This window comes from Lynx canadensis, chromosome C1 (genome assembly GCF_007474595.2).
Source record: "Lynx canadensis isolate LIC74 chromosome C1, mLynCan4.pri.v2, whole genome shotgun sequence".
NCBI classification, from domain to species: Eukaryota; Metazoa; Chordata; class Mammalia; order Carnivora; family Felidae; genus Lynx; species Lynx canadensis.
The window spans coordinates 8,196,272-8,210,944 of NC_044310.1; the positions used below are offsets into that span (position 1 = coordinate 8,196,272).

The 14,673-nt window shown below is 49.3% G+C and overlaps 1 protein-coding gene across 1 annotated transcript in view; it reads left to right on the plus strand.

The window, feature by feature from the left end:
• Positions 1-8,058: 8,058 nt before the first annotated feature.
• The window catches only part of DISP3 (dispatched RND transporter family member 3), a 30,898-nt gene continuing 24,283 nt past the window's right edge, over positions 8,059-14,673 (plus strand). The window contains exons 1-2 of the mRNA XM_032594194.1: positions 8,059-9,154; positions 10,079-10,298. Coding sequence (XP_032450085.1) covers positions 8,059-9,154; positions 10,079-10,298 — 1,316 coding nt within the window. The remainder of the gene's footprint in view (positions 9,155-10,078; positions 10,299-14,673) is intronic.

Sequence of the window (14,673 nt, forward strand, 5' to 3'; positions counted from 1 at the left end):
GGTGGCAATGCTCTGGTGACCATTAATACTGGATTCCTCTGGTGCTGGCTGGGACATTCCCCGGGTGATATATTGACCAGAGCAAAGCTTGTTTGCCTGATATATATTGAGCTGTTGGGCTTGCGAGTCAGTGCCCAGTTTCCTCACCAGCTGTCAACCCCGGGAGGCCGGCTGTCCTTCATGTACTGTGTCTCCGCAGCCGGCCCCGGTCTGGGGAACATGGGGCCTGGACAGGCTCACCACAGAGCCCCTGCCGACTCCCTCCCTCCCACCCCTTCTGCCTCCCTATAAATAAGCCCAGATTTGCTTTGTGAGAAGTGGTCACATGTGTCCTTCTGAACTTCCTGCCCTCTGCTGGCACATTTAGCTAATGAGGATATGGTGTTTCTTGAGGGGCAGGGGTCTGAAGGGGAGTAGGGGCATGTGCGAGCTTCAGCTACAGCTGCAAAGCCAGGTTTCCTCAGGGCTGGGGGAGGGGGCAGTTGGGGGGGTAGATGGGGGACCTTCTTGCTGAGGGAAGGGTTCAGACACGCCCTGAGAGCTTCCCAACCATGCCCCTCCCTCTACGGATTTGGAGGGCATTGCCTGGCTCTTTTGCCATTTTCATTTGAGATTCTGGGTAGGACTTGGGGCTTCTTGAAGGAAGACCTCTAGGATCTAACTGCTGGGATGGGGCTCCTGCCTCACCCCCACTTTCCCTCTGAGAAAACTGTATTAGAAAGAAATGGAACCAATAGGATGTAGGCTGATGGATGGATAGATAGATGATAGATAGATAGATAGATAGATAGATAGATAGATGAATTGGCTCACATGACTTTGGAGACTAAGAAATCCCAAGGTCCACAGGCAGCAAGCTGGAGACCCAAGAGAGCCGATGGTAGTTCCAATCTGAGCCCAAAGGCCTGAGAACCAGGGAAGCAGATGATATAAGTTCCTGTCCGAAATCCAGCAGGCTTGAGACCCAGGAAGAGCCGATGTCTGAGACTGAGTCTGAAGGCTAGAAAAGACTAATGCTTCAGCTCTAGCAGTCAGCAGAAGCCCCGTCTTACCCGGCCCTTTTATTCTAGTCAGGTCTTCAACTGATGGGATGAGGCCCACATTGTGGGGGGGGGGGGGGGGTGGTCCTCTGCTTTCCTCAGGCTCCATATCCAGGATCATGTTTGGTCCAACGTCTGGGCATCCCATGGCCCAGCCACACAAAGGTAACCAACACACCCATGTTCCCATTGGAGGGAAGGCTAGGCTTCCGAGACTGATGGGGACTTCCTTTAAGTCATGCCTTGAGCTGACAGGTACTGAAAGCAGAGTGATTTTTAGGTCTTGCAGTGCTGGTGCAGGCTTGCTAAAGAGCAGTGGGTTTTTTCAATGGGTATTGCCATCTCAGCTCTCAAGAAACTGACGGGCCACCTGGAATGCAGAAATGATCATGGGCTTCAGAATCCGTAGACCTGAGGTTCAAACTCTAGTTTCACCCTTTATTCGCTGTGTGACCGTAAGGGAGTCACTTAACCTCTCTGTTTATTCTTCTGTTAAATGAGGACGCTCCTACTGCCTCCCTCGCAGGGCTGGTGTATGAGGGAGGGTGGAGAGAGTACCTGGACCTCGCAGACACACAGCTAATTATTAGATTGTGATTATCTTAATGGGTGGCAGAGTTTCTGCAGTGAGTTAGTGGGGCTTTTAGCTTCACCCCATCTGGGTGATTTGGCCCCAATTTTACCACCATGTCTCCACTGCTCCTATAGCCTCCTGGCCTGAGATGGAGTGCCCAGGTCTTGGAGAAGGGCTGGGGATTCAGGATGGAAGGCACATAGCTGGGGCATCTGGAGGGAAGACGGGGCATCAGCAGATAGGGCATTAGGACACTGCTGCCCAGGAGGTCTCTCCCTTCTCCTGTCCGCCCTTCTCCACCTCAGATGAGCTGAATTCACCCAAAGGCGCCGACCCAGAACCAGGAAGCAGAGAAGGACATGATGTCCCCCACTTCAGTGTCAGGGGAGAATGGGACCATTCAACTCCAACTGTCTCATTTTGAACTTGCACGCACATCTCTCAGCCGAAGGGTAGAAGAATCAAACACCCCAAGATGTTTCTGAGGACCAGCGCCGCACCAGGGAGGCAAAACACCCCGAGACAGGAAGAAAAAGCTGATTAGCTCCTAATTGCCTTTAAATTATATATACATGTATGTATTTGAAGTTGAATCTGCATGTCTAATGTGACTTTTAGTAGTCTGGCTGGGATAAGGGAATGAAGAAGGAATGTTTCTGTCACCCATCACGGGAAGGAGGGACGTTGTAACCAGCGCTGCAGGCAGGCTCTGGCGTGGGGCCATACCCCTGGGAGCCATGCTGCAGGAGAGAAAGAACTGGGTCGAGGGGGTCTTTGAGGCAACATCGCCTCCCACCAAAGCCCCATTCTGTCCAGGCTGGGGGGCGGGTCCATCTGGCTTGGGACTTGAAGAAGGCCTCTTTCCCTAGACCTTAAAAGTCGTTTCCCTATTTGGCTCTTTGGGAGCACGTGCCGTCTTCTCCGGGCCTGGTGGCTCCCAGGGACTGCCAAGAAGTCCCCCCAGAATCCGCCAATGGAGCAGACTGAGCACTCCTTCAAGCCGGAGTCCTGGCTCTAACACTGAAATAAGACCTTGGGTGAGTCCCTTCTCTTTGCCTGGTCTCAGTGTCCCTATCTGGAAGACAAAGGGATGGGACTGCCTGTGCTCTGATGCCCCTTCTGGGACATGATCTACTCCCTGTTCATTAAAGAAAAATTTTAATGTTTACTTATTTTTGAGAGAGAGAGAGAGAGAGAGAGCACGAGTAGGTGAGGGGCAGAGAGAGAAGGAGACACAGAGTCTGAAGCAGGCTCCAGGCTCTGAGCTGTCAGCACAGAGCCCGATGCACGGCTTGAACTCACGGACCGTGGGATCATGACCTGAGCTGAAGTCAGACACGACTGAGCCACCCAGGTGCCCCTCCCTGTTCATTTTAAAGACCCCTTTCGGGTCACCTGGGTGGCTTGTCGGTTAAGCCTCCAACTCTTGATTTTGACTCAGGTCATGATCTCACAGTTCATGGGTTTGAGCCCCGCTTGGGGCTCCTCGCTGACAGTGTGGCGCCTGCATGGGATTCTGTCTCTACTTCTCTCTCTACCCCTCCCCTGCTTGTTCTCTCTCTCTCTCAAAATAAATAAGCTTAAAAAAAAAAAAGACCCCTCTCTTTATCTCAGGAGAACAGGAGATTTCCACATTCGCTCACTCATTGGCCTTTGCCAGCTGCCTCTCTTCCAGGACCTTCTGTTTTCTAACCAGGGTCTCTCCTGCTGCAACTCAGCCACCCCCCCCTCCGCATTTGCTCTCCTTTGGGGACAGAACCCTCCTCCCAGGCCCTATTATCCTAACTCCTCAAAGAGTTGGAGGCTGTTCACAAAATCCCTTCCACACACATACACACACATTCTATTTTTAAATAAGTTTTTTTCCCATTCTAAAAGTGAGGCTACACCTGATCATTGCAGAAAAATTGGAAATAGACAAGTATAAAAGAGAAAATGAAAATTACCCATAATCCTCCCAGGTAGAGATAACCATTGTAAGTGTTTTTTTTTTTCTTTTAATGCATGTGGAATTTTTTTTTTCTGTTATAATATTGAGATTATGCTTCAAATGTGGCTTTGGATTGCCCCATGCCTGGCCCTTAACACTGGGCCAGGTTCCTCCCTCTGGGCCCCCCAGGACCTACCATTCCCTTTCAGGCACCTGCCCCTCTTGATTCCCCCAAAAGAAGGGAGACCTTTTTTTGTGGATGTCTCCACCTTGTCTCCTGGGCCCCTGAGAGGCTCAGAGTTCAATTCTGACCATCTCTGAGTGTGTGTGTGTGTGTGTGTGTGTGTGTGTGTGTATGTAGGAGAGACCCGAGGAGGTGGTTGTCCACTGAGGTGCTGCTGTCAGACCCCACCTGCGAGCTGAGGCCTCCCTTTACTCACATGCTGAGGGTCTCTGAGACCCCACCCGCCCTCGCTGGCCTGCAGACCAGGGCTTCTCTGCAGCTCGGCGGGAGTCGCCACTAGAGGGACCTGAGGCTTTACCATCCCAAAGCCAGATGGGAGAGACAGGGCCCCAGGAGCAGATGGACAGGTCCAGGGCCACACAGAAAGTTGATGGCTGAGCCAGGCCTGCAGCCGTGGTGGTCAACCACCAATCTGGTGTCATTTCCCACGTGGCAGCTTTTCTTTCCAGAGGTAGAGAAGACAAGTGTGGGGGTGGGAGGCATGAGAGACAAAGAACTCATCAGGTCCACTTCTTGTTTGTTCGTTTCACCCTCTTCAAGATCCTCCCCACCCCAGGCAGAAGAAACCATACTCTCGGCTGCATGTTTATATTGTTTGGTGATCATCCTCTGTCCTGGGGGAAGTTCTAATACCTAACCCAGATTCTCCAGAGATTCCTTTACCTTTCCTCATTCGACAATTATCTGAAACCCAGAACCCCAGCAGGGAACATGACAGCCAAGTCCCTGCTCTCTTGGAGTTCATGTCCACCCGGCTATGGGGCTCTCACTGGGAGGCAGAATGGCTGTGCCCAATTTTCTGGGCGCTTCAATCCAGAAAATGTTGTCTGCAGGGCACAGAGTCAAACATAGGGGACAGGATCCATTATGATCGTTCAGTTACTGTTAGTATGTAATCAATCATCCCCCAAACTTAGTGATGTATGACAACCCGTGTATTATGCTCCTGGATTCTGTGGGTCAGGACAGGGTACAAGAGACAGTGGCTTAGCTCTACTCCATGGTACTTGGGTCTCAGCCAGGAAGACACGAAGGCTTGGGTTACTCCTTGGCCAGTGGTGTCTTTAGTCACATATCTGATGGTTGATGCCGGCTGTCAGCAGGAGCTCCCGCATGTGGTCTCCCTGCCTGTGCTAGTTTGGGCCTCCTCTCCGCATGGCAGCTGGGCTCCAAGGACAAAGCGTCCCAAGAGAGCCAGGGGGAGGGGGGGAAGCTTGCCTCTCCATTTGCCAAGCCTCAGAAGTCTCAGAGCCACTTCTGCTGCAGTCACAGCCTCCACACTCCTGGATTCAAGGGGAAGGAATGCAGACATTACTTCTTGATGGGAGAAGTCTCAGTCATACCATGAGAAAAGCACATGAGATGAGAGATATTGCTGTGATCATTTTTGGCAGATGCAATGAGCCATGTGAGTCTTCCAGTTCACAGCCTTGGCGGAGGAGCAGAGTATAAAAGAACAGAAGCAGTCATTTCCCAAGCACGCACATGTACCAGGCACTGTGGTCAGCCTGCTGTGTACATCATCTGATCACCTCTGTGATGATGACTACTGGTAGCCCCACTTTATAGATGAGAAAACTGAGGGCCAGAAAGGATACATCGCCTGCTCTAAATTGTATAGCTGGGACTGACATCCAGATCTGTCTGCCTCCAAAGCCTTTACTCTTAATGTCCTACTATACTGCCTCTCCCTCCTTGTCCCTGAGTAATTTGTACCCCCTAAGTGTGGTGAGAAGTTTAGATGGGTCGCTGGGGGCTTCAGATCTGGGAAGGCTTCTTGTCAGAGGTGACACTTGAGCAAGACCTTGAAAGATGCATTAGACTCCTGGGGAAGGGAATGGCATCGCCGGTGCAACAGCAGGATCCCCTAAATCACTCAGGAAGTGCTGCCGTGACCCAGAATCCTGGCCTTGGACCCCCGCTCACATATCAACATACCGTAAACTATACATCTTGAAAGGCAGGCTGAGGCTGGGGACAGGGTGGATGGACCCCAGAAAAAGAGGCAGAAGTAGCCTTTGTCCCTCTCTCTCCACCATATTGCCATCAGCATCCTCCTTCCAAGGCTGGGAGTGGGGGCGAAGCTCCCACCTGCCCCCACCTCCACATGCAGACTTAGTTCTACCCTTGGACATGGGGTGAGTCTGAGCTGCCTCTGGTTCACACTCAGGAGTTCCTGCTAACACAAATTGGTCCTGGGAGCATATGGCGTCCCCTCGGCCAGAATGCTTTAGGGCATCGCAAATGGGAAGTTTAATGATCTCATCATAGGATAGGACTCTTGCATATTACAGGAGCGGTTCCCATCCCCTCCAGGCCTCTCTCCCTTTCAAGTTTTCTGCTTTGCCCTCCTCTTCTCCCACCCTCCTCTCTGTTTCCCTTTTTGCATCTCTGTCTGCCCACCCCCCACTCAATTCCCGTCTCCTCTCTCTCTCCTTTTCCCAGCTGTCTCTGTCTCTCATCTCTCCCATTTCCTGCCTCTCTGTCTCTGTTTCCCTCCTTCCCCTCACCCTCTCTTCCTCACTTTCTCTGGGCTAACGGCAGCCCCCTCTCTTCCCGGACAGACCGTCTAATTGAAATGGAGCACTCTAGAGAATGTTAATAGGAAAGGCAGCATTAATTAGCCAGCTCTGGTATAATTAGCTTCCTCTTCTCGCTGCCTGGCATCTAACTGGATAATGAGTCTCTCCCCGTCCAAACTGAGGACAGGAGGGACAAGGGGAACAGGCCATGCCCGGGGATGCCGGAAGGCCTCCTGCCTTCGGGCCACCCTGCAGGAGTCCTCAGGCTGCCCGGGCTGCCCTCTCCTGCCAGGCCCTCCTGCTGCTTGTGCCCAAGTCTTGGGGAGACAGATGCCTGGCCCCTGCTCGTGCCCAAAGGTTTGATGTTGCTGGCGCTGCATGTTAAGTGGCCTGAGCCTGACAAACAGTGGCTGCAGCTGCAGTGTCCCAAAGAGGGGGTGGGGAGCTATTGAGAGTTCTTGAGGAGAGCTATGACAGCTCTGGCACAGCCCCATCCATGGGCGACCGCTAGGCACATTACAGCCCCCAGAGGGGAGCAAAGAAATCTGCTTATGTGACAGATAGTAACTAATATACTACCCAGACTGCAGCCCTCCTCACAACTGTGTGAGGCAGAAGTGGCCACCTCTGTTTTATAGACGACGAATTGAGGTTCAGAGAGGTTTACTGCCTTGCCAACGTTCACCTTACCAGGACCCAAACTCCGATTCCAAAGACCACGTTCTTTCTTCCTACCCTGATACTTCAGAAGGTACTTTATTTATTTTTCATATGAAATGTATTGTCAAATTGGTTTCCATACAACAGCCAGTGGTCATCCCAACAGGTGCCCTCCTCAATGCCCATCACCCACTATCCCCTCCCTCCCACCCCCCATCAACCCTGTTTATTCTCAGTTTTTAAGAGTCTCTTATGGTTTGCCTCCCTCCCTCTCTAACTTTTTCCCCCTTCCCCTCCCCTCCCCCATGGTCTTCTGTTAAGTTTCTTAAGATCCACATAAGAGTGAAAACATATGGTATCTGTCTTTCTCTGTATGACATATTTCACTTAGCATCACACTCTCCAGTTCCATCCACGTTGCTACAAAAGGCCAGATTTCATTCTTTCTCATTGCCACGTAGTATTCCATTGTGTATATAAACCACAATTTCTTTATCCGTTCGTCAGTTGATGGACATTTAAGCTCTTTCCGTAATTTGGCCACTGTTGAAAGTGCTGCTATAAACATTGGGGTACAAGTGCCCCTATGCATCAGCACTCCTGTATCCCTTGGGTAAATTCCTAGCAGTGCTATTGCTGGGTCATAGGGGAGATCTACTTTAGAGTTGCTAACTATAAGTAGAAGTGATGGCAGTGGAGTAACGCCTCCTGTTGGCCATGAGTTCTAGAATCAAAGCATGAAGAGGAAGTTGAGAAATCGTGTGTAGTCAGAGTCCACCCCCCCCTCCCCGCCCCAGTATCCCTTACACAGGGAGGAATGTCTCTTCTGTTTGCAAACGGGCTGTGATTCTCCCTTTCCTGTGGCCTCGAAAGCCAAGATCTAGTTAGGGGAGGTGATGGACCAGTAACATATTTTTCTTTGTTTCGTGTACAAGTGATGAAGTTCAGTTGAGTTACATGCCCACGCGATGCAATTCCATCGCAGTATTTGTGGACGGGTCTAATACCCAGGGCTGGGCGACTGCAGCCACAGGGCACCGTCTTCTCCCTCTCTCTAGCCTGCTGACCCTCTCCCTCTCCTGTAGGCTATGGACTCGGAGGATGACCCCTTGCTGCAAGACGTGTGGCTAGAGGAGGAGCAGGAAGAGGAGGAAGCAACCGGTGAGGCCTTTAGGAGGGCCCAGAAGCCAGGGCCCCGAGCTGGGAAAGGAGGGCAGTGTTGCTGGAGGCGTTGGACCTTGCCTTCCCGGCCGCCCGCCTCGGGCTTCTGGAGCACCCTGGGCTGGGCTTTCACAAATCCCTGCTGTGCAGGGCTGGTGCTCTTCCTGGGCTGCAGCATCCCCATGGCCCTGTCGGCCTTCATGTTCCTCTACTACCCGCCGCTGGACATTGACATCTCCTACAACGCCTTTGAGATCCGCAACCATGAGGCCTCCCAGCGTTTTGATGCCCTCGCGCTGGCGCTTAAGTCCCAGTTTGGGTCCTGGGGGCGCAACCGGCGCGACTTGGCTGACTTCACTTCTGAGACACTCCAGCGTCTTATCTCAGAGCAGCTGCAGCAGCTGCATCTGGGCAACCGCTCTCGACCAGTCACCAGGCCCCCACGGGCAGTCTTTGCGGCCCCAAGGCGTGGCCCAGGCATATCCCCTGACACTTCCGCAGACCAGAAACCAGCAGCCAATCGGAGTGGGCGTCTTCGGCGGGAGGCCCCAACCCTGGTGGATCTGGCAGCCAACCAGAGTGAAGGCCCCACGAACCAGGGGATGCAGAAGAATGGACGGTGCCAACCCAGCACCCCGCCCCGTGCTGTGGCTGCGGCCAATCAGAGCCGAGCCCGCAGGGGTGCCTCGCGCTGGGACTACTCCCGTTCTTATGTGAGCGCCAACACCCAGACGCATGCGCACTGGCGCATTGAGCTCATTTTCCTGGCCCGTGGCGACGCAGAGCGCAACATTTTCACCAGTGAGCGGCTGGTCACAATCCACGAGATTGAGCGCAAGATCATGGACCACCCGGGCTTCCGGGAGTTCTGCTGGAAACCCCATGAGGTGCTCAAGGACCTTCCACTAGGGTCCTACTCCTACTGCTCCCCACCCAGCTCGCTCATGACCTATTTCTTCCCCACTGAGAGAGGCGGCAAGATCTACTATGATGGCATGGGCCAGGACCTGGCCGACATCCGGGGTGAGCAGACTTGTGTGTGGCTGGGGACACAGCCTGCTGGGGAGGGCCTTGTAAGGGGTGGAGCCCTTGGGTGGGTGGGGCTTGTAAGGGGCGGGGCCTCAGTGAGGCTGAGGGCGGGTCTTCATGAGATTGAGAGAAGGTACTTTCGAGACCCATGGGAAATTTGGCCATGGACTCACACCTGAAGGAGAATGGGGTGGGACTCTGCTGTGGGCAGACTCAGGCTCGAGCTGCCTGCTGGGCGTGACCTGAAGGTGATACAGCGAAGGGCTGGCAGCAGGGTAGGATGTGAGATGGGATCTGAGAGAGGCAAGGAGGGTTTGGGTGCAGACCTGAATTGTGGGAAACTGGCCAGTTAAAGAATGGGTGGGGTAGGGCTTGGGCATGAGGTTGGTTAGAGGGAAACCCAGGTGTGGTTAGAGGACCGGGCATCTAATCAGAGGAAGATAGGGGAGAGAGACAAGTTGAAGGGAGACCAAGGTGGGGTTAGTTTGTAGTAATTTAGGGATGAGACTTGAAAGGTGGGGTGGGCTAGAGAATGGTCGTGGGGTGGGGCTTGGGTGCTTGGGTGTGCCTTCTAAGGGGCACACGGGCAGGATTCCAGGCAGATGAATGGGGACTGTAATGGAAAGATGGAACTCGAGGGCTGCAAAGACTGAGCCTTGGAATTAGGTGAGGTTCACATGCAAATAAAATGTGAATTTATTGGGGGCTGCCTGAGCAGGTCTGGGGGACTGCTGCTCTTGGGCAGTGAGTTCTTTAAACCGTTGCTCTGTTCCATTTGAGACAGCTGGAGGCAGCCTGAGGGGGAGTGCCACCTCCTTAGAAAGGAGTGAGATTAGCAAGGAGGACAGGATGATGTTGATGGAGGGCTGTGGGGAGCTGCCCTCTGAGCTCCTTGGGCCACCACCCCTGCCCCTGCAGGCTCCCTAGAGCTGGCCATGACTCACCCCGAGTTCTACTGGTATGTGGACGAGGGCCTCTCCGCAGAAAACCTCAAGAGCTCCCTACTGCGCAGCGAGATCCTCTTTGGAGCACCCCTGCCCAACTACTACTCAGTGGACGATCGTTGGGAGGAGCAGCGGGCCAAGTTTCAGAGCTTTGTGGTCACCTACGTGGCCATGCTGGCCAAGCAGTCTACTAGGTAGGTAGGAGGTCCAGCTGCACGCGGTGTCTGTTTGTCCTTGTGTATATCAGGAAAGGGCTGTGTTAGGGTAGGAAATTGTCTTTCGAGTGCTTCTTTCTCATAAACCCCAGATCACCTCCCCTGAACCTTCTCCCTAGGAAGTCTTTCTTCCTGAATCAGGGGCAGAGCCAGATACATCCTCACTGTCACTCTGACAGCTCAAAAAGCCCCTTTTCTTGATCAGTGCTGATGGTTAGTGAACATGAAAGCTTTGGAGGAGGTAGGAAATCCCAGGGCTTTTGCCTAAGAAGTCTTGGATATTGATTTTTCTCCTGAGATGGTGCCTACAGGGCTTTCTGGAAAGAGTACTGACCAGGGAGTATTGGCCTGTCTGCCTCCTCCACCCAGAGAGAGAGTTGGCAAATATGCCTCTACTTCTCTGGGCCTCAGTTTCCCTACTTGTAGAATGGGGATGATGAGTCCCGATACCTTCTGGAGGCATTAGGAGGAGGTGAGCCAAGAGATGTGAAGGTGCTCTCAGGTAGTGGGTGCTTTGGTTGTCCTCCAAACCTTGGGCTATGTGTCTAAAAATACACGTAGGCCCTTCCTCACCCAGAAAGGGCATTAAATAGTTCATCTATCAGTCCTGATGGGCAATAACTGTGATGCCTCTCAGTCCCCTGCCCTGACAGGCCAGCTCCAGGCAAATGAATCATTCTGCCTGAAATACCCTTGTTCCTTCCATTACTCATCCATTGCATTGAGCAACAACTATGATAATCAGAACCAACATTTATGTGGGACAGTGCTGGTATAAGCCCCTTATACACACCATCTCATTTAATTCTCAACACCGACCCAATGAGGCAGGTGCTATTATGATCATCTCCATCTTATGGTTGAGGAAATCGAGGCACAGCCCTATTAAGTGAGTTGTCCAAATTATAAAGCCTATAAGTGGTGGGATTGGCACTAAAAGCCAACCTTTCCAATCCAGAGCCCTTACCCCTTTTGTTTTTATGCCAGTCGCTGCACTAGGAACCTTCTCCTGGCCCTGCTTCTTTGCTAAACAAACCCCTGCTCATCCACTAAGATCCAGCCTGGGCAGTTTTTCCCTGAAGCTGGATTGAAAGCCCACTCCACCCCCCTTCCACCATGCCCTTCCTTCTCACTAGAGGAGGAACGAAAGAGCATACGTGAGCTTTGGAGTTAGATATGTCTAAGGTCACATACCAGTGACTTAGTCCACTTGGGAGTTTCCATGAGCTCTTTCACCTCTCTGAGCAAAAATTCATCATGGCAGTTGTCAGTCTGTATTTTAGCTGTTTAATTCCTTGTCACTCAAAGTGCATTCCTCAGATCAGCAGCATCTGTTTCACCTGGGGGGTTGTTATAAATGCAGAATCTCCAGGCCTTTCTTGGACCTACAGGATCATAGATGACTTGTCTGCATGTTAAAGTTTGAGGAAGGTCTAGTTTCATTATGTTTCAAGAGAGTGTGAGTTTGTTGCGGGCTGGGATTGTTCCTGGCTTCTTTCTATAGGCCTAGTCCCTAGGACAGTGCCAGGAACCCCTCAGTAGGAATTTATCTTGGGCATGAATGAGTGGGTGGGTGGGGGTGGATGAACAAATAGAGGTGTTCCAGAGAAAGGTACTTGGCTAGGGTGGGAAACTGGGAGGGGCTGCCTGCAGGAGGATCTTTAGGGTTCAAATACCAAAAACTACCACTGCGTAATATGTTCAGCTGTTAAGACAAAACCTCTGCCTGGGTAAAAAAGCCTCTCTTCCCCTTCCCATCACCCTAGAGCTTCATAGGAGCAATGAAAAGCAGAGTCCCTATAGACTTTAGTATCTTCTTTTGGAATAATTGGATCTTTTTACTACTTTATGACTGGTTACCCAAGAGATGGCAACATGCACCTTGACTTAACTACAGAATAATACAAATGATCACTTTCACTACATCTCTGATAATATTAGAATCTTAGAACATGTTCACTGCTTTTATACCCTTTAGCCTTTTGCATTTTGTTGCATGCATTTTAATTCTATATACATTGAAGCCCCGTATGATATCACATTATTATTTTACTAAGTCAGTACTCATTTATATTTATTCACATATTTACTTTTCCTGTTGCTCTTCATTACTTTCTACAATTTCATGTTTCCCCCTAGAATCATTTTCCTTGTGTCTGTAGACCTCTTCTTAATAGTTTTTTAAGTGCATATTTGCTGAGGATAAATTCTGTGTTTTTGCCTAGAAAACATCTTTATTTTACTTTCATTTTTGAAGTATATTTCTGCTGGTATAGAATTATAAGTTGGTAGTTATTTTCTTTTAGTACTTTAGAGCTGTCAATCCATTGTGTTCTGACTTCCATCATTCCTGTGGAAAAGTCAGCTGTAAATATTTTTGTTGTTCCTTGGAAAAATTGTCTTTTTTTTCTCTGGCTGCATTTAGATTTTTCTCCTTGGCTTCACCAGTCTTACCATGAGTTATGTAGGTGTAGTTTTCCTTGAATTTGTTCTGCTTGGGGTGCACAGAACTTCTTGAATCTGTAGATTGATAACTTTCATCAGTTTGGGTAGTTTTCCTGGCTATTACTGCTTCAAATATTGCTTCTACCTCATTCTATGTTTCTTTTCCTTTTAAGATTCTGATTACACAAATGTTAGATTTTTTTTCACTGAGTCCCATGTGTTTTCAGGGATATTTTCTAGGTTTTTTATTTTTTATTTCTATGTTTTGGTTTTTGTTACTTTCTATGTTTCGTTTCTTTCTGTGTTTTAGATGTTCTAGTTCACTGATCCAGTCTTTTGTTATATTTAATCTGCCACTTAATGTCTGTTGACATTTTAATGGTATGTTTTTCTGTGGAGAATTTCCATTTGATTCTTTGTTATTTATCTAAATCCCTGGTGAAATTCATCATTTTATTTATTTTGTCCATAGTATCCTCTCTGTCCTTAAACATATTATTATTATTTTTTAAATTATCATTATTTTAAAGTCCTTATCAGCTGACTTTCAACATAGGGATAAGCTGTGGATTTGTTTCTGTAGTCTGTTCTTTCACTTGGTTTTTGGTCATGCGGTCGTGCCTATGAGTATGCCTGGTAACTTTTATTGAGTGATAAACATTATGTATAAAAAAACAAAGAGGTCCAGGTGATATTATTTCCTGCACAGAAAGTCTATCATTCCTTCCACTAGGCAGACAGAGTTGTGACTGATCACCTTAACCAACCATTTTGTTGAGTCAAGGCTGTTTTGCAGCCCTGGAAAGTCTCAGTCTGCCCCTTGTTTGCCCTTGGTTCTCTAGGACTTTCTACTGGGAGTCTGGTGTATTCTGCAGAACTCTTTCCCCTAACAAGTTCCAAACTCTAATCTTTGTTTCTCAAAACTACAAACACACACACACAAAAAAAAACCAACAGAAACTCCATGCCACATTTTTAAAGAAGCTTTCTGCTTAGGTTTCTAGCCTAATGCTTCATGCAGCTCCAGTATTTAACCAAAGTGCTGAGGGGAAACTCTGCTAGTTCATCTGACTCCTAGCCTCGATTTTCATATCTTTCTGCCTGTGTTCAGAATCAGCAGATGCCTCCAGGGTGAAAATAGCTGTAGAAGAACAGCTTACCTTTCCTAGGTTCTTCCCTTTATGGAATCTTTCTGGAGTCCCTCTACTTCTCATTACTTCAGGAACCTTCTACTGTCATCAAACAGATGATTTCTGAATTTTATCTTTTTAGTAGTTCTTGGCAGGAATACTTGTCTTCCATGAACTATTCCTTTATACCTGAGAGTGAAAATTGGGGCCTGTGTCTTTTTATAGCCAGCAACTAAAATAGGACCTGGAACTTAGAAGGCACTCTATAAATGCTGTACGAATGAATGAGTGAATGAATAACAATTGCTTGGGGCTCCTGAGTAGCTCAGTCGGTTAAGAGTCCAACTTGGAGTCAGGTCATGATCTCATGGTTCATGAGTTCAAGCCCTGCATCAGGCACTCTGCTGTCAGCACAGATCTGCTGCAGACCCTCTGTCTCCCTCTCTATCTGCCCCTCTTCCAGTTGTGCTCTCTCTCTCTCTCTCTCTCTCTCAAAAACAAATAAACATTAAAAAAATTGCTTGAATTTTCAGTTGTCTACTCTAATGAAAGATCAATTGATCTATATAACTTAAAAAGTAGATAATTCAGAGATCTTTTCTATTTTACTTTTAAGTGTTCTGTTTGTTTTTAAAAACAGCTTTATTGAGATGTAATTGACATACAACCAACTGCACATACTTAAAGTTTACAGTTTGATTAGTTTTGACACATGTATATACCATGAAACCTTCACCATAATCAAGATAGTGAACATATCCATCACCCCCAAAAGTTTC